This window comes from Dermacentor albipictus, chromosome 5 (assembly GCF_038994185.2).
Source record: "Dermacentor albipictus isolate Rhodes 1998 colony chromosome 5, USDA_Dalb.pri_finalv2, whole genome shotgun sequence".
Taxonomy (NCBI): Eukaryota; Metazoa; Arthropoda; class Arachnida; order Ixodida; family Ixodidae; genus Dermacentor; species Dermacentor albipictus.
Window position 1 is genome coordinate 10,462,017 of NC_091825.1, and position 22,051 is coordinate 10,484,067.

The window sequence follows — 22,051 nt, forward strand, 5'->3', positions numbered from 1 at the left end:
CGTTGAATAATTGTCTGCGTAGACCATCGTACACGGTATGCAGAAACTGCAGCCATACCGTCTTCCACCGCTGCTTGCGTGGCGGTCCTCCTGCTGCGTTCCGTGGTCCTTCGTCATGGCCCACCACGTGTCATCATCAGCGACCGTGGTCACCAGTTCACTGCTGATGCCATTGCAGAGTTACTCCCTTTGTGCATTTCACAGTTCCGTCACTCCGCGCCGTATCATCCACAGACCAATGGCCTCATTGAAAGGACGAACAGAAAGCTGACCAACATGCTCGCCATGTACGTCTCCTCCAATCCTAAGAACTGGGACGACGTGCTTCTATTGATCACTTACGCATACAACACGGCGAAACACGAAACCACGAAAATATAGCCCATTTCATCTCCTGTATGCAAGGTTACCGCGAAGCCCTCTCGACACTTTCTTACCCTTCGTACTGCACAGTGACGATTCTGTATCGAAGACTTTGTGTCTCGCCGAAGAAGCCCGTCGAATAGCTTGTCTTCATACTCTGGCCTCGCAAAGTCGTTCGAAAGAGCGATACGACGACCGTCACGTACAAGTATCGCTGCAAAAAGGTGACTTGTTCCTTCTTCGGACACCGCAACGCAAGCGTGGATTGTGCCAAAAGATCTTGTCACAATATTCATGGCCCATTTGTAGTTGTGGACCGCCTGAGAAAACTCACTTACGTCATAGCTCGCCTCCTGTGCAATGGTCGGCGATCAAGCAGAACTCAGCTGACTCATATTGCTCGCCTGAAGCCGTTCTACCCTGCTTGTTCATCCTGACTCGTCCCACGGGCTTCGTCTGCTTGCGGGGAAATGTAACGGATACGAAAGGCGCGGACAAGAAGAGAGAACAGAACGAGGATCGAGTTTGAGAGGCCGGGCTGCGCTACGATCAGGCTACGATCATCGTCCATCTCCTGTAAATAAAACCATTTCTTTCCAACTCTTCGTAACTATACGTATCATGCTGGTTCACAAACCGCAGTGATCGCTGTGCTGAGCAGCGCCATCGGCCTCATGCAGGAAGGCTAGCGTAGACATATAGTAATTTCAAGCCTACTAGACTTTAATGGGTGAGAACGATGCCGGTGTATCCAAAATGTTTCATAACACCTGGCGCTTAGATGTTTCGTGGTTGCCTTAGGTTGACCATGCACAAGCATGTGCTCTTATGTTTTATATGTTAAACGCCGCGTATTCTTCAACCGAACGCACGACGTGCGGCCAGCTCACGCTGCCATTCCTCCAACACGGATTGCTCTTCGGCAGACGAACCAAATGCTGCATCGCAAACCTGACAGCCGGGCTTGAACTAGCTTGAAGCGATGGGCACGAGGCGAGGGAGGCATCCCCTTTCTCCTCTGGAGGGAGGGGATGCCCGTTATTGGCTCGCGCCTTGCACTGCGTCTGCTTCTTCATGCATATAAAACCCCGCTATAAAACTCACGTTCCCTTATTATGTACAAATTTCAGCTGTGAATGAAACTTATTTCTTCATACTGACATTTTCGCACTGCGTGAAGGACAGTCTTTTCCCAGTAGGAAATGCGTAAATAAAAACAAAATCGTCTACTTTTGCTTCTGTTGAGTTTTGGCTGACAGAGAAATTGGCCAGCTTTAGTTGATCGACTTCACAATACACGAACAAAATCAACGAATGATACTGTCAGAAGTTTTGTTTTTCTAGCCCCCCACTATATTTATGAACTAGTTCAAACTTAGCATTAAAATTAACCAATAGTTAGGAATTTCAAAGCGGCTACTTCCACAAGATGTAACACTTTAACAGCGAAAATTGGGAGTTAAGGACGGTTTGCTATATAAACATTTCTCATTAATATTGCTTCGTGCTGGTGGGTACGAGCGATCTCCCAGTAGTTTAAAAATTGAGCAGAAGCTTGCAAGGTAAACACAGCACAAAAATGTCACTGCCTATTCCAGTCCATGAAGATGATCGAACAGCGAAGCAGTGTTAGTTACAGCGAGCGTTACACTATGCAAGTAAAACTTCGCAACCAGTCTATATTCTAAATGTTGTGTTTCCCCATTCTTTCACGTCCTTTTCGCTTTTGCGTGCTTCACGTGGTGACCGTGCTTTAGGAGCACTTTTCTTTTGCGATTCTCCCAGTTTCTTTGTTTGTTTCTTTTGCGCGTGAGGGTTCTGTCTGTGTTTTGCCATACTTTTTTTTCACGTGCAAGTTACTCTGCACGTTTTTTGCGCGCCAGTAATGAGACCACGGTTTGGCGCATTGGCTGGATTGGTTAGAGGATTGACGTGGCTGCTGGCACTTCTTGCTAGCACAAGAAGTGCAGGCAGCCACGCACTCTTAGTCTCGCGTTTCAATCGCTGGGCACTGTTCGTTGGTCGCAAACCGCCAGCATGATATTTGTTTCTTTCGCGGCAGCGTGTAATCAATCGTCGATAAATTCGATGTCGATCTAGCTCGATCAGTGAAAATGCACCATATGACAACCGTATGAGATTCGCGTATGGGGAACCAGCGCAGGCCAGGAGGCGCTACGACAGTTTTAGTGTGCAACTAATACAGGCTGACACCGTCCGGCAGGGAAGCTACAAAGATGGCACAGCATATTTAACGACAGCAAACGCGTGCCTGTATCAACGTTTGCATAGCCCAATGCGCAAAGCCGAGTTCTGTCCATGGCCATGCGCGTTACATCGAGCGCATGCGCTGCTGCGTACTAGCACGTCGGTCCTCTATAACGTGAGGAGCCGTGAAAAGCGCGTCTCGAGATGATCGCTGAAATCGCTGACACGAAATTACAGCATGTGCTACTGAAAACTGTGTTCACCACTCTCTGGGATGTGTGTTACGGCGCTGCTGGTTGCCCTTAAGATAGCATTCTAACGGGAGAAAAGGGATCACACCAACCCCTTTCCGCCTTTTGAGCACTTTTTTTCCTCTCTCCCTAGGTCACGTGGCCCATTCTCAGCGAAGTCCGACAACGACGGCACAGGGTCCGCATACACAGCTTCGCTATCAAGAAGAAAATGCTTCGTAAAGACAGCACACTTTAGCGGGTTCTGCTCCGCGATTTGGCTAATGTCGCCGCGCAGCCAGCGGGCCTATAATGGTACGTCCACACTAGCGACAAAAACGCGCGCGACACAACGCGCGCGGCGAGCGGTGCTGTCGCGCGCGGCAAGATTTACGAAAAGCGGCAGCAACGCGCGGCAAACGCGCGAATGGGTGCGAGACCCATTTTTCGCGGCAGACGCGAAACGTCCACCAATCAGAAGCGAGCCGCTTTACGAGCCGCGCTGTTGTGGCGACACCTGTCGCATAAGCAAAGAATCATAATCTATGGGCTCTGAGACTGAACAGTGACACGCGCGCCGTAAAATCTCAGAGGCCATTTCCAGTCAAGGGGGCTGTTTTTGTTAAGCCTTACCACACCGCCACTGAGGCGTCGACGAAGAATTCGCCTCGCAATGGAGGCGTTTTTGGAAACCGTTCGCGGATATGCGTACCTCTATGATAAATCGAGCGTCGGACAAGGAGCTGCGCGCCAACCGCTGGCACATTATGGACAGCAGTTTGGCATGACAGGTGAGTAATTAGTGAAGGTGGGAAGCAGTGTGTGCGCCTGGCCCTCAGTGTCCCTGTACCGCACTCAAAACTTTCTCGTCCGCTGTCTGGCACGTTGGCGTCGCACAAGTAAAGAACAACAAGTATTATAGTGTTCACAGTCACCAGTAGCTCCTCGTCCGTATCCGACATGCCTGAGTGTGGCCGGCAGTGGCGCAAAAAAACACAGACACTTCCGATGGGAGACGCAATGGGCAGAACGGAGAGCGCGTTGTCGCGAGAAGTATCGAATGGAACGAGACAACGCGGGACTCCACGGGCCGCTGCCGCGTGCCGCAAAACGCGACTGTGGACTTGCCCGCACGCGTCTGCCGCGCGGGCGCTTGCCGCGTGCGGCGTGTCGCGCGCGTTTTTGTCGCTAGTGTGGGCGTACCATAATGGTACGTCCACACTAGCGACAAAAACGCGCGCGACACAACGCGCGCGGCGAGCGGTGCTGTCGCGCGCGGCAAGATTCACGAAAAGCGGCAGCAACGCGCGGCAAACGCGCGAATGGGTGCGAGACCCATTTTTCGCGGCAGACGCGAAACGTCCACCAATCAGAAGCGAGCCGCTTTACGAGCCGCGCTGTTGTGGCGCCAGCTGTCGCATAAGCAAAGAATCATAATCTATGGGCTCTGAGACTGAACAGTGACACGCGCGCCGTAAAATCTCAGAGGCCATTTCCAGTCAAGGGGGCTGTTTTTGTTAAGCCTTACCACACCGCCACTGAGGCGTCGACGAAGAATTCGCCTCGCAATGGAGGCGTTTTTGGAAACCGTTCGCGGGTATGCGTACCTCTATGATAAATCGAGCGTCGGACAAGGAGCTGCGCGCCAACCGCTGGCACATTATGGACAGCAGTTTGGCATGACAGGTGAGTAATTGGTGAAGGTGGGGAAGCAGAGTGTGCGCCTGGCCCTCAGTGTCACTGTACCGCACTCAAAACTTTCTCGTCCGCTGTCTGGCACGTCGGCGTCGCACAAGTAAAGAACAAACAAGTATTATAGTGTTCACAGTCACCAGTAGCTCCTCGTCCGTATCCGACATGCCTGAGCGTGGCCGGCAGTGGCGCAAAAAAACACAGACACTTCCGATGGAAGACGAAATGGGCAGAACGGAGAGCGCGTTGTCGCGAGAAGTATCGAATGGAACGAGACAACGCGGGACTCCACGGGCCGCTGCCGCGTGCCGCAAAACGCGACTGTGGACTTGCCCGCACGCGTCTGCCGCGCGGTCGCTTGCCGCGTGCGGCGTGTCGCGCGCGTTTTTGTCGCTAAGAGAGCGCAAAGACATCCCGCTTGCATGCGAGGTGGGAAAGGAGAGCTTCAGCGGCAGCACTCATCCTCCCTGCTGCGCGCCCTCTCTCTCTACCTCCTGACTACATCAGTGACGTCATGAAGGTATTGCATTGTCTGTGGATTATAGCGAGTTAGACACCCGGCAGCCGCCAGGGGTGGATGCAGCGCTGCCTCCGCGTGCCGGAGGTGCCTCTACGTGGCAGTCACGTACAAAGAGCCGCAGTGACTGCTAATGAGACGATATGGAAAATGAACCGAGAGAAAGGTTTCGAGGTTGTCGAACTAAACAGAGAAGTGAGAAGTTGTGGTGGTTTTTAACTAGACGGAATCCACTTCAATTACAGGCTTCGACAAAACGTTGGCTGGCGACTTGCTGGTCGCGCTGTTGCTTTTTTTTTGGGGGGGGGGGGGGGGGGGCACGGGCGCTCAGGAGGCCAGAGTAGGTATTAATGAAGAAGCTCCCCTAGGGGAAACTCAGCATAGCATCGCCGTCAATAACAGAAAAAGTAGCAAAACAAGAAAGAGGTCTCGCCCTGCAATAGGCTACATCAACATGCAGGGCCGCAGAAGAAAGGACAATTGGCAGAGATTGAGGAGCAGTTAAATAGAGAATAAATAGGGTGTGTAGGTGGTTGCAGAAACGCACCTTACAGACTCGGAAGAGCCACCAGTGATTGAGAGTTATGTTTGGGAAGGGCGCAACGGAACTAAGTCGAAAAGAAAGCGACGGGGAGTCGGAATGTTCGTTCATCAGGGAGCCAAATGGAAAAGAGTAAATTGAAAATGTCAAGAGCATCTTTGGTTTTCAGGAACAATGCGTGGAAAAAAAACTTGGCTGCGTGTAACGTATTTGTGGACCGGAAATAGTTACACAGAGAAGAATCAAGGGTTAGTGGAATGAATAAGTGCTCATATTAAGGGTTTCTCGAATGATGACGAAATTATAATATTAGGTGACATGAATGTCCACAAACAGGATCTAGATGGCTATACAGACAACGGGAAGTCAATGCTAGACCTTTGTGAGCAACGTAACCTCTTTATCGTGAATACAGGGCCTAAGTGTGAAGGGATGATAACGTGGGAAGTGGGAAACCGGCAATCGACCATTTACTACTGACTGACTGAAGTTGAGAAAAATAGTCATAGACAAAGAAGTGTATAGTAAGTAGCCTAAGGAGTGGACATAAAGGCATTTAAAAAATTGGATATGTAGTTGGGAAAAGGAGCAAGAAGTGCAAAATGCCCAGTCCAAATTTTAACGCCGAACAAATAACAAATATCGTCACAAGAGTCGAGGAAGAACTTTGCAAATGGCCAAGTGAAGAGTAGGAGTATAGTGAGTTTATAAGTGTAATAATGACAGAAATACTGAAAGAAAAACAACATATTCGTTGGAACGGACAAAAGAAACCAATAAGCTTGTGGAACTGGGAGATATGAGAAGCGATCGCCGAACGACAGTAAGAATTCCGAGAGTACAGGCGATCAAGGAAAGCGCAGTGGGCACAGGATGAAGTGGCCGGTAAATGGGAAATATACCGAGAGAAAAAGTATATGGTTCAAATGCTGGTGCAAGCAAAAATAAAAGGTGAAAGTGAACGTTCGTTGTCCGAAATACGTGAGAAAAAGAAGGCCGCACCTAGAATATATTGGAACTACATAAAATTATTAGGCAGGAAGTAAAAAACTTTACAACAACATATCCTTGAGGAAGATGAAAACAGACTGGAAGGAGAAGCGGGAATAAATTACATCCGAAAAATAACAGCCGAATCTTTCCCAGGCAATGACGAAGTTGTATTCGAAGAAAAAAAAAGAGCATGAAAGAGAACCAGATAGAAAAGGAGCTGGTGCTGACAAACTTCAACTGGAAGAAAGCCGAAGCTAAAATTTCTAAGCCCTCGAACACAGGGCTAGACGAAGTTCTCGTTAGGCTGATTAATGAAGTAGGACCAAAATGTAAAAAAACTCCGATGAAAACAGTGGAAAAAACGTTAAAAGATAGACTAATACCAGACAGTTGGTAACAATGTAGAATGAATTTAATTTATAAAGGTAAGGGGAAGAAAGATAGCATTCACTCCTACAGATTGTTGACCATTACATCGGCAATATACGGGTTAGCAATCCAGGCAATCAAAGCTGCAAGCATAGGCAGAGAATAATGACATTTTGGATAACTTCATGATGGCTTCAGAATAAGTAGGTGCTTCGATGATAACTTATTTCTTCTTACTCAATGTATTGACATATCAAGAGTAGAAAGCAGACCGTTATATGTGGCCTTTTTAGACCTTACAGGAGCGTACGACAAATTAGACCGCAACATTATGTGGGATATTCTGAAAGGGCAAGACTTAGGCGAGGATTGTCTGTAGACAATCTTTTGACAGGCTTTTGGTAAAGATTTACCGAGAGAATACCGTTTGCGTTTAATGGGAAAGGATGAAAAATGGGGAGAAATTTATATGAACAAGGAACTCAGGCATGGTTCCAAATTATCCCCGCTATTTATGATCTACGTGGTGAGGAGGAAGATGGAGCTAGGAAGAAGTAATATCGGGTTGAATATCTCATACAAAGAGGCGGCTACAGTAGTAGAGCAGCAGCTTCCATGTTTATTTGATGCGGACGGCATTGTGTTCCTAGCTAACAAGCAAAGTGATTTGCTACGTCTGGATAATATCTCGTCAACAGGATAGCGATAATAAAGGTTTCAAATTTAGCGTTACAAAATCGCGTGTCCAATGAAAATGGTGAACAGACATTGGCTATAGGGGCCCAGTGAATACCTTGGGTAAAAGAAAACAAATATCTTTATATATGGTGAAACAAAGGCAACGGAAACACAGGAAAAAACAATAACTGTAAAGGGGACAAGAAATGCAGTCATAATGAAGCACAGAGCGCTATGGGGTTACAATAGGTACGAGGTCCTCCGAGGTATGTGGGAAGATGTAATGGTTCCAGTACTTGCTTGTGTAAACGCACTTGTTTGCTTGAAATAAGGGGTGCGCCTTCAGGGTGCGCCGCTCGCGCCTTCAGCGTCGTATTCCACAGCAGGCGCCGATGCCGATCATCATCATAGCATTCCTATACTGACCCTGCCTCTCCAAAGGCTGCGATCAGCGCTGGCCCACTGCCACTCGGTGCGGTGATTTCGGTCACAAATTCTTTGGCTCAATATACCGCTCGCGGCTTCATCGCCGTCGTTTTCCACAGCTGGCTCCGATGCCGATCATCATGCCAGCATTCCCATACTGTCCCTCCCTCTGCAAAGGCGAGGGAGGGACAGTATGGGACCAGCGCATGCCAGTGCGCAAGCGCATCATCGGCGCTGGCCCACTGCCAGTCGGTGCGGTGATAATTTGGGCTCAAATTCTTTGGCACAGTATAACGCTCGTGACTTCGTTGTCGTTTTCTTCCACAGCTGGCTCCGATGCCGATCATCATGCAAGCAATCCCATACTGCCCCTCTCTCTGCAAAGGCGCTGATCAGCGCTGGCTCACTGCCATTCGGTGCGGTGATTTCGGTCTCATATTCTTTGGCTCAATATACCGTTTTGCCTTCGTCGTCATTTTCTTTCACAAGTGGCTCCGATGCCGATCATCATGCCAGCATTCCCATACTGCCCATCCCTCTGCAAAGGCGCTGATCGGCGCTGGCGCACTCCCATTCGATGCGGTGATTTCGGTCTCAAATTCTTTCGCTGAATATAGCGCTCGGTCCATCGTCATCCTTTTCTTCTACAGCTGGCTCCGACGCCGATCATCATGCAAGCATTCCCATAATTCCCCTCTCTCTGCAAAGGTGGTGGTGGTGGTGGTGGTGGTGATGTTGAAGCAGGCGGAGTTAGCCTGGCATACACAGCCGGCAATTGTTCCGCCTGATGCTCCTTCGAGTTGAGATCAAAGGTGTGTCACCTGGTGTCGATGAACCTCGTGTTTCGCAGGAAGGCTATGAGCAGTAGTTGCGCTCTCTTCCTGAATCCGCGGGCCCTCCGGGGAAAACAACGTCTTCAGGTCCCGTGCGTGAGACCGCTTTTTTGTAGGTTGTCGACCATCGTTTTTGTTTCTGTGTCAAACTGCGGGCATAGCCAAATGTTGCCAATGTCACCACAGAAAACACAGAGTGGTGAAGCGCGAAGCCCATTCTTGAATAACCAAGCTGGGGTGTACGCGGAGTTGGTCCTGATGAGGTATAAAAGCGTCGCTTGTTCGCGTGTAAATCCATGAGTCACACAGGATTCGTGTGGATTCTTGTGCATCTCTCTGAAGTGAAGGCGGATTGCACCATTAGGGTTTCGAAAAGCTTTTGGAGCTTTCACTTTTGGGACACATGTCAGCGCTAGGCATCTAAGGGCGTCAGCTTCCTCGTTCCCATCAATTCCTACGTGTGATGGAATTCACTGAAACCTTGTGTTAAATCCTTTGCTCGCTTGGTCGTCGATCAGTGCCAGGGACTGCCTTGTAAATTTCTTTAGAGGTAGGCCCCGATGTAATCTCTGTAATGCTGACTTGGAATCCGTCACTACCACGACATACCGAGCAGAAAAGGCCCGTAGTTTCCGCAAAGCCGCGGTGATTGCGGCGCTTTCTACTGTTGTAGAGGAAACTACGCGATCCAGTCGGCCAGACTATGACGCATCAAGGGATAGTATGCAGAATGCCGCTGCACAGCTATCTGTTTGTGCGCACACCGAACCGTCTGTGTACACTTGTAGATGGCTTTGAAACACAGTGCCCAAGTGGTCCAGTGGCTTCGGCAGTTCAAGTGGTGCGTTTCGTCGGTAGGTGGTGTACATTGAGGCTGCAGGTAACGTCCGGAAAAGACCATGGCGGGCCAAGGCGACTTCGTTTAGGCCATTGCAATCGTAAAAGTCGGAAGGTGTTCAGCGCCGCATGGAATTGTGAGCGAGTTCTTGCTCTTAGCCGCCGGAGAAGCGCCGTGCCTGCGCGTGACTCGCCCAGCCTTAATAGCTGCGTCAGCAAGGCCTGAGATGCCAAGAGGCGGAGTAGAAGAGACGCTGCCTCATTAGTGACTTTCTTGTTTGAAGCCGCTGTTGGAACTCCCATCGCCAAGGGAAGTCCCTTTCTGTGCACTGCCTCCAAGCGCTCGAATTGACTCGATGACGGTGATATCAGAGGGAGCTAATAGAGAATGCGGCTTGTTATAAGTGCAGCGTTCAGTTTAAGCATGGATATAGGATTGTTTCCCCAACGTACACCTGCCGATCTACGAAGTGCGTTGTTTCTTTGCACTGATGCAGCCACAACACTTTCGACCGCACCGCGCCATAGTAGCTTGTTGTCGATGGTGACGCCCAGGAATCGAACATGAGTTCCACGAAGAATTGGATGCCCTCTGATATTCAGCGTCAGACGTGTTGACTTGCGCCTCACTCCCGGGAAAAGCATGAAGGCTGATTTTTCTGCTGATAAAGACAGGCCAAGCGTCGATAAGTGGCGATCGATAGTGGAGATTGCGGCCTGGGCTATCCGGGCCAAACGTTTGTGTTGGTACCCCGAGATCCAAATGCAGATGTCACCTGCGTAGATGGACATTTTAACTGCCGTCCGACCTATTTTCAGGGCATCTGGAAGGCTGGCCATGGCAACGTTAAAAAGCAAGGGGGATAGGACACTTCCTTGTGGAACGCCGAGGGAAATTCGTCGCTTGTCACTCATTATACTTCCGAACTTAACCTGGACACGTCGATCACTGAGAAATTCATGGACGAATGGAAGAGCATTTCCCGAGACGCCCATGGCTCGGAGTCCGTTGATGATGCCGGTATGAAGCACACAGTCGTATGCCTTGGCAACGTCCATAAAGATGGCGAGTGTGGAAAGGCCGTCTACGCGATGGTGGTCGATATGGCTTAGTAGATCTTAGACTCTGTCCTGGGCACTCAACCGTGGACGAAATCCGGTCATACATGATGGCAGTCTATTTCCTTGCTCAAGATACTATGTTAACCTCGTACATATTATTTATTCCTTGATGTTAAAGGTGCGTACGACAATGTAGATCATCATGCAATTCTGGACGCCTTAGAAGCTGTAGGGATTGGTGGACGCACCTTTTGCTGGATATGCAACTATTTGAATGGAAGATCTTTCTTTATTTTGACTGAAGATGGACCAACGCCATCTAGCTATACCAGTCGTGGTGTACCGCAAGGCGGAGTACTCAGCCCTACCCTTTTCAACCTGGTGCTCGTTGGTCTCGCTGATTCGTTACCGCGAACCGTACAACTCTCCGTATATGCAGACGACATTTGCATATGGGCTTCAGGCGTGACACGTGTACAAGTTCGCGCACGACTTCAGAAAGCCTCAACAGTTGTGTCAAGATACCTAAGAAGACAAGGCCTGGAGCTTTCCGCTGAGAAATGTGCACTGGTTGCTTTTACTCGCAAATCGATGGCCCCGTATGCTTTGCGGATTAATGACCAAATTATACAATATAGACGAACGCACCGATTTCTTGGCGTCATCCTTGATAGAGACTTGTCTTGGAGCCCTCACATCTCGTACATGGCAAAGCGTTTGGCCGCCATTGTGGACCTTCTTGCGTTTCTCGGCGGCAAGTCCTGGGGCGCAACAGTACCATCAATGTTGCAACTATATAAAGCACTGTTTTTGGGCTTCCTGCGGTACAGCTTACCTGTAATAGGAAATACTTGCACCACGAATATTCGCAAACTACAGAGCGTGCAAGCCCAAGCACTCAGGACTTGTCTCGGTCTTCCCAAAACTACGTCATCGATTGCGACAGTGGTTATAGCCAGAGACGCTCCTTTGACAGTATACATTGATACAGATGTCCTGAGAGCGCACATCCGACACCTGACTCGGATTCCCTCACACCATCTTGCTTGCTTGCCAGCAAAGAGGCCACTTTCAACCTTTGCTAAAACTATTCAAAGACATCAATCGTACTTGCCATCAGGATTTACGCCCGCTGCACGATTGTCAGATCCATTGTGGTGTCTGCACCGGCCGGAAGTTGAACTGACAATTCCAGGAATCAGAAAGAAAGCTGGAGCGCCATTGCAAGCTTTGAAACAAGCAACTTTGGAGCACATTCACAACGTGCACAGATTCCGCCAACATGTATACACGGACGGTTCAGTAAAACTCAACAGCTCTGCTGCTGCAGTCATATTCCCAGCACAATCTGAGGAATTCAAATTAAGAACTTCATGTGTGACCACATCGACGGGTGCAGAACTCGCGGCGCTCCGTGCTGCACTTGATTTCATTAAGCAGAAGCCACCGCAACAATGGACAGTCTTTAGTGACTCCAAGGCAGCCCTTCAGTGCATACGAAGCCCAATGCGCCACGGACCCAATGAACAACTGGCCTCAGAAATTCGGCACATATATCACCAAAGCTATGACAAGGGACACAACATAATCTTTCAGTGGCTTCCAGGACATTGTAACATCAGCGGGAATGACCACGCCGACGAAGCCGCCCGTTCTGCACATGAAAGTGGTCAACGAGTCTTCATTCCGCTTTCGCGAACAGACGCTGCGGCTCAGCTGCGATTGATGACCCGTGAGTGTACTTTGCCCCTGTGGGACTCGAATGTTTTCACAATGTGTCGGTTGCGTTCGTTGTCTCCGGACATACGGATGCACCTTCCGCCTGGATTACCCCGACGTGACCAGACTATGCTCTACCGTCTGTGGCTAGGCGTTGCCTTTACAAACGCCTATGCTTTCCTCATAGGAATGGCCAACAGCCCCACGTGCGACACATGTAACATCGACGAGACGCTCGCACACATTATCTGTGTCTGCCCGCGATACAGTGCTGAGAGACAAGTGATGTGCAGAGTGCTGGACCAGTTGGACAATCGTCCACTTTCAGAACTAAAAGCTTTAGGCCAATGCTCCGAAAGAACTTCCGCGTTGAAGGCCTTACTCGCGCTAGTAAGGTTCTTGCGGTCCACGGGGCTTCACGACAGACTCTAAGAATGCCGCCCCCTACCGCTCTGTAGTGTACGCGCTTTGTTCGTGCTTGTCTCCCTTTCTTTCTATCTCCCCCTTCTACTCTGTTTCTCTTTTTATCCCTCTTAACCCTTCCCCCTGCGCAGGGTAGCCAACCGGAACTACATCTGGTTAACCTCCCTGCCTTTCTCTACATTATTTTCTCTCTCTCTCTCTCGTACATATTAACCTTTCCATCAACTTTGATACGCATGATGTCGGCGATACTGGCCGATATGAGGTGAGATTTGCAGGATCCTTTCCGGACTTGAGCACTGGCACCACCGATGCTGTCTTCCACGCTTCTGGAATCTCTCCTGTGCTCCAGACGTGATTAAATATGTCCAGAAGTACTCGTTTACGTTCATATGGCAGATTTGTCAGCATCTGATTGCTGATCGAATCGGGACCCACAGCACAGCGTCTTCTTAATTTGCTAAGCACCAAATCCAACTCACGAAACGTGAAGGGCGTATCCATGGTATGGAATGCTTCAGACAACAGAGGGTTCGATACTCCTGCTGATCTGCCAGATGTGTATACGTCTGCAAAATCTTCTGCAAGGGATTGCAAATCTTTTCCTTGCTTTAAAGCAATTGCTTCGAATGGCCTGTGAAGGCGAATCTTTCCGGATAGGCTATTCATAACTCCCCATATCCTTGTCATGGGAGTAAACGCCGGTAAACTCTCGCAGAAAGCAGCCCATTGAACTCGTCTTAACCTTCTTGTGTGACGACAGATGACAGCGTGTATCCCGTTGTATTCAGTTTTCGCAGATGGATTTCCCGTTTTTCTCATACGTTTTCGCTCCACTCTCCTACGCGCTGCGCAGAGGTTCTTTAGTTTCAAATCAGGAGTAGGGAAATGACCTGGCAGTTTCAACATTGAGGTAGCCACTCTTTTGCTCCACAGCATATCTGCGAACAGCTCACCGGAGGATTTGTCCACCGCTTCTCTGTATGTGTCCCAGGGGATCACAGCACAGAATTGTCATCCAGCAGTGCGAAATCTGGTGATGTTGGTGAAGATCGGGAAGTGGTCACTGCCCATCCTGTCTGCGGCCGTTGTTGACGATACCACAAGGCGCTGATCGGCGCTGGCCCACTGCCATTCGGTGCGGTGTTTCGGTCTCAAATTCTTTGGCTCAATATACCGCTCGGGCCTTCGTCGTCGCTTTCTTCCACAGCTGGCTCCGATGCCGATCTTCATGCAAGCAATCCCATACTGCCCCTCCCTCTGCAAAGGCGTTGACCGGCGCTGGCCCAGTGCCATTCAGTGTAGCGATTTCGGTCTCAAGTTCTTTGGCTCAATATACCGCTCGGGCCTTCGTCGTCGTTTTCTTCCACAGCTGGCTCCGATGCCGATCTTCATGCAAGCAATCCCATACTGCCCCTCCCTCTGCAAAGGCGTTGACCGGCGCTGGCCCAGTGCCATTCAGTGTAGCGATTTTGGGTCTCAAGTTCTTTGGCTCAATATACCCTCGGGCCTTCGTCGTCGTTTTCTTCCACAGCTGGCTCCGATGTCGATCATCATGCAAGCAATCCCATACTGTACCTCCCACTGTAAAGGCGCTGATCGGCGCTGGCCCACTGCCATTCGGTCTGGTGATTTCGGTCTCAAATTCTTTGGCTCAATATATCGCGAAATAAAAACAAGAATGAATGCGGATGTATAAAAATAAGTGTGTGTGTTTACCTTTCGTAACGATTAGCACCGATCAAGACAATAAATGTGTTCGCACCTTTGTTGAAAATTCTCTGTCACCTCTCTGTTGTGTTCTACAATGTTTCGCTGGTCAACCACCTTCACAGAGTGGAATGGCTCATGATTTGGAAACTACACAGAAGACTACGTATTTGGGCTGGTTGGTTCATCTGTCAACAGCGATAAAGACCATAACGAAGAGAGTGACACAGAGGCTCTCTGGAATCTGGTCTGTGTCCCTCTCTTTGTTCTGTTGTTTAGTTCTGTTTACTGCCCGTAGCTGTACACAATCCTGAAAGATTCCCTTTGCAGCTATTTGTTTGCTAAATACTTGCTGCATAAAATGTTTTCCGCGCCTTAAGGAAATTCGTGCTATAATTACTAGAGCCAACTGGCGCTATGTCTACGGGAGCTGCAAGCGGGGCGGTTCAGCCAACATGAGAATTATGAGAATTGCCAAAGCATTATCTTTCTATCTTCAATCGGCTTCGGGACTTTGTAAACGCTTCATGGGCAACAGAGTATTGCGCAATAAATAAGTAAATGGACTTCAGGACTTCGGGACATGGACTTCAGGACAGGACTTCCAGCCCGGTAGTGAACTGACTGTGCCACGGACGCTATAATTTCTCATTGTACGTCACGAGCGCATGCGTGGACAAACGAGATAAAACTATCATACGAATTTTTCACGAGCAAGCTAGTACCTTGAGACGCTTAGCGCGCTTCGGTTTGGCCACTTCGACAAGCTGATCCGTTGCATTAGTAGAGATTGTGCATGTTCGCAGCGTCTTCTGCACTTTGAAAAGTGTAGCTTCTCCTGAACTTTACGACACTGAAGACAGGCAAAGCGTAGTAAACAAAGCCACAAGAACGTCTGAATCCACAAGCACGAAAACGTGCCATCATTCCCATGGTGGCTGAACAGCTCCAGCGCAAGAGTTCTCTCTAGTAATTATTGTAGGAAACTCTATGGAAAGTAAGCTCTCGAGATATGAAAGTGACGACATTTTCAGACGCAGCGTGTTCCGATCGAGTGGCAGCTGCTTGGCACCTACAGATAACTCGGAGAAGTTGCTGTCAGTGGTACGATACTAGGGAAACAGTCGGTTCTTCACTTTTCCAGGGTGAAAATATCACAATCGCGCACAACATTCTCTGGCGATGAATGAAAAGTTGCGGGGTGAAGTTTCGGCGCATGCGTTGCTACGCCATGTATAGTCCAGCCGCCTTTGATTATGTGCTACAGTACATTGTAGTTTGACAGCGCTTTGGATTTATCGGAAAACACACTGGAATCAGCGTAGCTTCCACGTGCGGCGGTTTTGCACTTGCCCATATGCGGAAGAGAAGTGCAAAAAAAATTAAATTTAAAATTGATTTAGGTCTTTCGTCCTATTTTGCTGTTGAGAAAATGTTCCAAAAGCCAGGGGAACTCATGCTTCAAAGTGTTGTTTACATTGGCTTTACTCAACAAAGTATAACAAAAACATAGACGTTTCGCCACCTATGCGGGTGGCATCGTCAGTACACAATGGCAACAAATGAGAAATACATCCTATTTATCTATGAAAGTGCCGTAAACATCCGGCAGGGGGCCACGGTTAGAGTTACATGAAGATTGATTACGACGGATGAACCATGATTCTACGAACTTTCTTGGGCCCCATCGGTGTTCCCGTGCTAGTGTGGTTACATTGTTAAAATCAAACATGTGTCCCTTTGATAAACAATGATCAACCAATTCTGTCTTGGCACGTGTAGCATGGGTGGCTTTCGTAGCATCTCTTAGATGTTCCTTGATACGGGTGCGACGTCGCCGCCCTGTCTCGCCAATGTAGCTGGCATCACAGTCCGAGCAGTTGACCTTGTAGACCTTGTAGCATAGGTGGCGAAACGTCTATGTTTTTGTTATACTTTGTTGAGTAAAGCCAGTGTAAACAACACTTTGAAGTATTTTGCTGTTGTAAATATTGCGTAACTTCATTCAGAAGCGCTCTTATTTGTGCGCCCTTTGCCTACGTAGTTTTGCTTTAACTGTCACACAAATTTTCCGTGGTATTGTTCAGGGTTGCATAATGGCTGAGCGCTGACTTTCTAGGTAAATGAATTTTGTAAATAACTCCTTCTTTAAGCACGTGTCTCTTATTTCTTGGTTAAACTTCGTCCCAGAATAAGCACCACCGGCGGCGGCTGTGTCGAAGATTCGTTTACACGTGATTCTGTGGCTCTGTTAAGCAAATGGGTACAAGATGAATTCCAGCCAGGTGGCTTCAGCTTTGGGCACGCGCGTTTCCAGAGTGAAATAGTCCACTAAAATGCGCGCGCTTACAACAGCTATTTTGTTTGGACTGACAGCCTGTTCTCGTAAAAAAAGGTTAGGAATACGTGTTACCGGTCTGTCGTTTAACTTCAGCGAGTTAATGCGTAGATTTATTGTAACGGAAACCAAGTTATTTTGGCAGAACGAATAGGGGAAGTCATTTAATTTGCCAAATCTGTATTTATTTAGTTAGCCACAGCGCCAACGTCGTATTACGGGGAAATACACAATATAATTACGCAGCCACCGGTGAACAGCATTCACATGTGCTTCGGACGCTGCATGTGAGACGTCATGCCAAGCCATTTTACGAAGGCGGCAAGCCCACGGCTCTAAATATCGCTGAAACACACTCGTATGAAGCGGCACAGCACACATCAATCTTCCTTGACGATCAGAGCGTATACGCGAAGGCCTGCCTTGACACGGTTAAGCGCACGTTATAACAAGATAAAATATGCTCGGTCGACTCACCGTTTACGGCGACTGAAGAGCATTTCTACGAAGATCTGCTCCTGCGGCACGAATCCATGACTTCTCGCTTCTTTTCCAGGCAGCCGTGTATCAGTGTGTTGCGCAAAGGGTGGGGAAGATAGCAGCGCACGTCCGCGTTATCTAACCTTGCCGTTAGCAACGTTATCGCACTCCTGCTGGCAGGTAAAAACCGCCAGGATGTCTTTCGCTTCCTCTCTTCCGAAGCAGTGTGACCGACAGTAGTCCCCTTGTTTTTACCAAAGCCTTCAAGTCACCACAATCATCGTCCCTGATTACGCTTCGAAACCTGTGGGGCACCGTCGTTTGCTCGTGGATATAGCAGCGCTCATGTGAACTCTAATCCTTGTTGTTTGTTTACAACGCAGTGGCCGGTCGGGTTCAACTTCAAGCGGCGCCTGCCTGTCTTGCCTGCTGGTGGTCGTCTGCTCCGCTTCGTCGGTGTGCCTCGCTCGTACAACCCGCGCCGTTCGGTGCGGTAAGCGCGCGATCACGCTGCGTTCGCCCGAGAAGAGCAGCGAGCCAAACTGTACTGAAAGTGTGATGACGGAAGCCAGAGGGAAAAAGCGACAAAAACTGAGCGTCGGCACATTTGGGACCCGCTAACCGGATGTCATGTTTGCAGCCGAGCTCTGTACACGCGCAGACGACAAGGACGAGCAGACGACAGCGCATTCCAGAAAAGAAACGGGGCCGCCATTGTTCGCTCGTCAAGTGACGTCGCTTCCTGCCGTCTTTTTCGATCCTATATGCAACGAAGCCGCCCGCAGCTTCAGCGCTCGGCGCGGAGATGCATCGGAAGGAAGCGACCGTTCATCTTTTGGCCGGCCTTGATCGCGAGCCTGTAAATGGGACGGAAGTACCTGCAATCCACCAACACGGGTGTGTTCGCACTAGCGAATGGTTTAGCCAGGACGCCCAAATCGAGAACGATACTATATTTCGGTAGTGTTATTGTCGCGTGGAATATCTGTGGCGATGATGAAAACATCGGTCAATGCTTACTTTAGTCAGTACTTTCATCGGTGTTGTTCTAATGTAAGCATATAATCAATACTAACCGTAAAATATGTCTGAGCACACTTACAAAATGCCACTGCACTTGCTCCTCATTTCCTAAGTCCCTAACAAGCCACATGGATCGTTTATTTGAAATGTCCTGCAGAAAATTATATCATACTGTGTTCACTGGAGCTCTGGAAAACGATTGCAGGGGAAAAGCACGGTCTTCATTAAGCATGTACAGTGTGTCAGGGATGTCTCGGTGAATCTTTTTATCTCAACAATCATGGAAAGATATTTTCCGTGTTGACTGAGGGACATTTATCTGTATGCTTATTTATTACTCAAAAATTAAGCTCATTTTCAGTGATGCCAACCTTTCACAGTACTGCAGAACGACCAGTTTTCCGAAATAATAGAATAAATGCAACCATATTTTCTCTAAAAGCAAACTGTTGTCTTGCATAGCAACCTAAGTAAGCGTTTTTTTCAGCACAGTGGCAGACTTATGATGTTAATTGAAAACTAGGTCACTGAAAGGTGTGCGGCATCGAAGCGCATGATTATTGTTCTTTGTATCCAATGTAGCGTTCCTTTCCATGCTATTCACAGTGCACACATGCTAAGAGATAAGAGACAGGCAGATGGTGGAATGTGCAGCGTACACGTTCCAAGGAAATCAGGGACACAGAGTGTGCAAAAGAGGACAGCGCTTTTTCACTCGCTGTCTCACTTATCTTGTTGTGTTGTGTGTGCGCTATGAACACCATAAAAATGAACTGTTACCAACTTTCCCAAGCTTCAGCTCTCGCGCTTGGTGTTTTTGTCCACAAAATGTCCATATGTCATTAGTAGTGCTGGTGAGATTTGCGAGTATGAAAACAGGAGGATTACTTGATTCCAGAACAATTTGATTTGTTCTACACATGGTACTGAACTTGCCAGTGTTACATCAAACGTGGAATAGGGAAGAAGCTATTGTGGTGTTTATTATGGTGCCCCGGTGAATTCAGCTTGTGCAGATGCTTCAAGCTTGTATTCTGTTGACAAAAATTGAGCTGATGCCATAGGAGGATGGCTGTAAAAGTGTAATGAAAGCCTCCTGATAGACATACTGAGTTGTGCTGCTGTAGACACTTATTGGTTAGCCCTGTAGGCGTATTCTGTTAAGCTTATGGGTGATTTAACACTGCAGTGCCTACAGGATGGGCAGCATTAGAAAACACATTAAAACGACTGTAAGGATGCATCTCGTGCTATGGTACCATCAATGGCCCACGAAGTGCCCACCTTTGCTTACACTCCGTGGCAGTCTGGCCTGGTTCACTTAACCTGACTGCCATCTATGCATGAGGAGGAGGAATGAGGCAAAGAAAAGGGACTTCGAATAATCTTTCTTGCCCAGGTGACTCATACATTGTATTTTTCTTATCTTGCAGGCTTTTTTTACTCAAAGTCGAGCTTCCTGTGGCCATAATATCAACATTTTATTCCTATTTATACCGAACAAGTTGTTCACAGTGCCACTCTTTATATTATACTCTCGCGGCACTAAGCACACTTGTTTTATTGCAGATGTTGCTGGGCCAGCAGAGAAAGTGTAAGCAGACTGCTGTGTGGCTGATCAGTGCTGGGGCGCGATAACATAACTCTATTCCAAACGAAAAGTATTCCAAACTCCGCACGTCAAAATGACGGGCCTGTTTATGCGTATGGGGGCGGGAACCTGCGACGTTTTTTTTTTCTAGTCTGCCCAACCAGCAACCTCCATCGTTGCCGTAAGCATGTTTTGCTTGTTTTTTACTTGCAAAGGGACCGCATAGCAACTAAAATTTAGATATAAACGCCTAATAAAAGAACAATTGTATGCCGCTGAGAGTAAAACTGTTTTATAATCTTTTGACGCAAAATAAGTTGAAGCGCGTTTGAAATTAAGCACAAATATTTTCATTTTTCGAGTCATAGCCACACATGCGCCAATTCTGCATCCAATCCATTTAGCTACGCTCACGTAAGATGGCGGCTACATGAAAAGAGCTGGTCGGTCTGTGGGCCGCACTTCGTGTATTTTTGTCCATAACGCTGCCCGATTAGATGAAATCTCGATGTCGAAACATGTACTTTTGCCCGAGAAGAATTTTGGAAGCTGTGAACATCATGGAGACCGTGAAAGCCTAGTGCTCGGTGAGTAAACACATAATTCTTTTTTGTGCTTAATGACTATGCAGTAGCATCTCAACATCAGCGTTGACTCCATGGTGTTCACTTTTGCTTTTATTCACATAGGATACGGAAGTATCCGAATGTAGGTCCTCATCTAAATTGAAGGTGGCCTGTAACAGAGGCTCATTTTTTTTTCTGCCGCACACTGCTGCGCAGTGATAGATTGCGCCTGCGGGCTGTACAGATGCTTCTGCTGGATATAACTTGCACGAGAAAAGCTTTTTTGGTTGCTAATATATATTGTTACGTAGGAAGACACCGACGAAAAGCTATTTACAAGTATATTTACAAGGCAATACGCCGCAGTTGACCAAGAGGCAACAGCCCGCGCTAGCTTCCAATCGTCGTCTTCGTCTTCTTCCTGCTCGGCTCTTCGTCATTGGGAATACTACCCCGTAGCACTACCCCCGGCGGCAAAAGCGCCGTCCCGGAGCGACTAAAGGCTGGACTCTGAAGCAGTGTAGTAGCTCTTGAGCCTACTGACGTGCACGACATCACTAGACGCCAGAGTAGATGACGAGGTTGAGCTCACAGCACGCGGTAGGGCCCTGTGTATCGCGAAAGGAGCTTTTCGGAAAGTCCAACGTGACGACAGGGCGACCACAGGAGCACGAGTGCACCAGGCGAAAACTGTACGTCACGGTGGCGGGCGTTGTACTGACGCTGCTGCGTGGTTTGCTAGTCCGTCAGTCGAGCAAGGGCAAGCTGGCGTGCATGATCGGCGAGGGCGATGGCGTCGCGCGCATACTCGGTTGTTGAGGTCGCAGCAGGAGGAAGTACCGTGTCAAGGGGCAAGGTCGGTTCGCGACCGTAGAGTAGATAAAATGGAGAAAATCCGGCGGTGTCGTGCCGGGAAGAATTGTAAGCAAAGGTGACGTAGGGAAGGGCAACGTCCCAGTCGTGGTGGTCCTTCGAAACGTACTTGGACAGCATGTCGGTAAGAGTACGGTTTAAGCGCTCTGTCAGGCCACTGGTTTGAGGATGGTATGAGGTAGTCAGCTTGTGTTGAATAGAGCAGGAACGCACAATGTCGGCGATAACTTCCGAGAGGAAGTTACGACCACGGTCAGTAAGCAGCTGTCGCGGGGCGCCATGCACTAAGATAATGTCACGCAAGAGAAAGTCCGCGACGTCAGTGGCGCAACTGGTAGGTAGAGCCCGCGTGATAGCGTATCGGGTGGCGTAATCAGTTGCGACGGCTACCCATTTGTTCTCAAGGGATGACGTGGGAAAGGGACCGAGGAGGTCTAATCCAACACGAAAAAACGGTTCCGCAGGGACGGTGATCAGCTGGAGATGACCGGCAGGTAGCACCTGAAGTGTTTTCCGACACTGGCAGGGATCACAGGCAACAACATAGCATCGGACTGCGCGAGCGAGACCACGCCAATA

At 48.7% G+C, this 22,051-nt stretch overlaps 1 protein-coding gene across 5 annotated transcripts in view; it reads right to left on the bottom strand.

Annotated features, from left to right (window-relative positions):
* Positions 1–18,309, bottom strand: part of LOC135917928 (leucine-rich repeat and fibronectin type-III domain-containing protein 4-like) — a 367,177-nt gene extending 348,868 nt beyond the window's left edge. The window contains exon 1 of one of the 5 annotated variants that reach the window (XR_010569459.2): positions 17,417–18,309. Coding sequence is in view for 3 of the 5 variants with exons in the window: in XM_065451569.2 (XP_065307641.1) it covers positions 17,417–17,439 (23 nt within the window). In the remaining 2 variants the exon portion in view is untranslated. Of the gene's footprint in view, positions 1–7,891; positions 8,041–17,416 lie in introns of those variants that run through there. The other 4 variants (XM_065451569.2, XM_065451567.2, XM_065451568.2 and 1 more) reach the window with 4 other exon arrangements.
* Between the last annotated feature and the right edge of the window lie 3,742 nt (positions 18,310–22,051).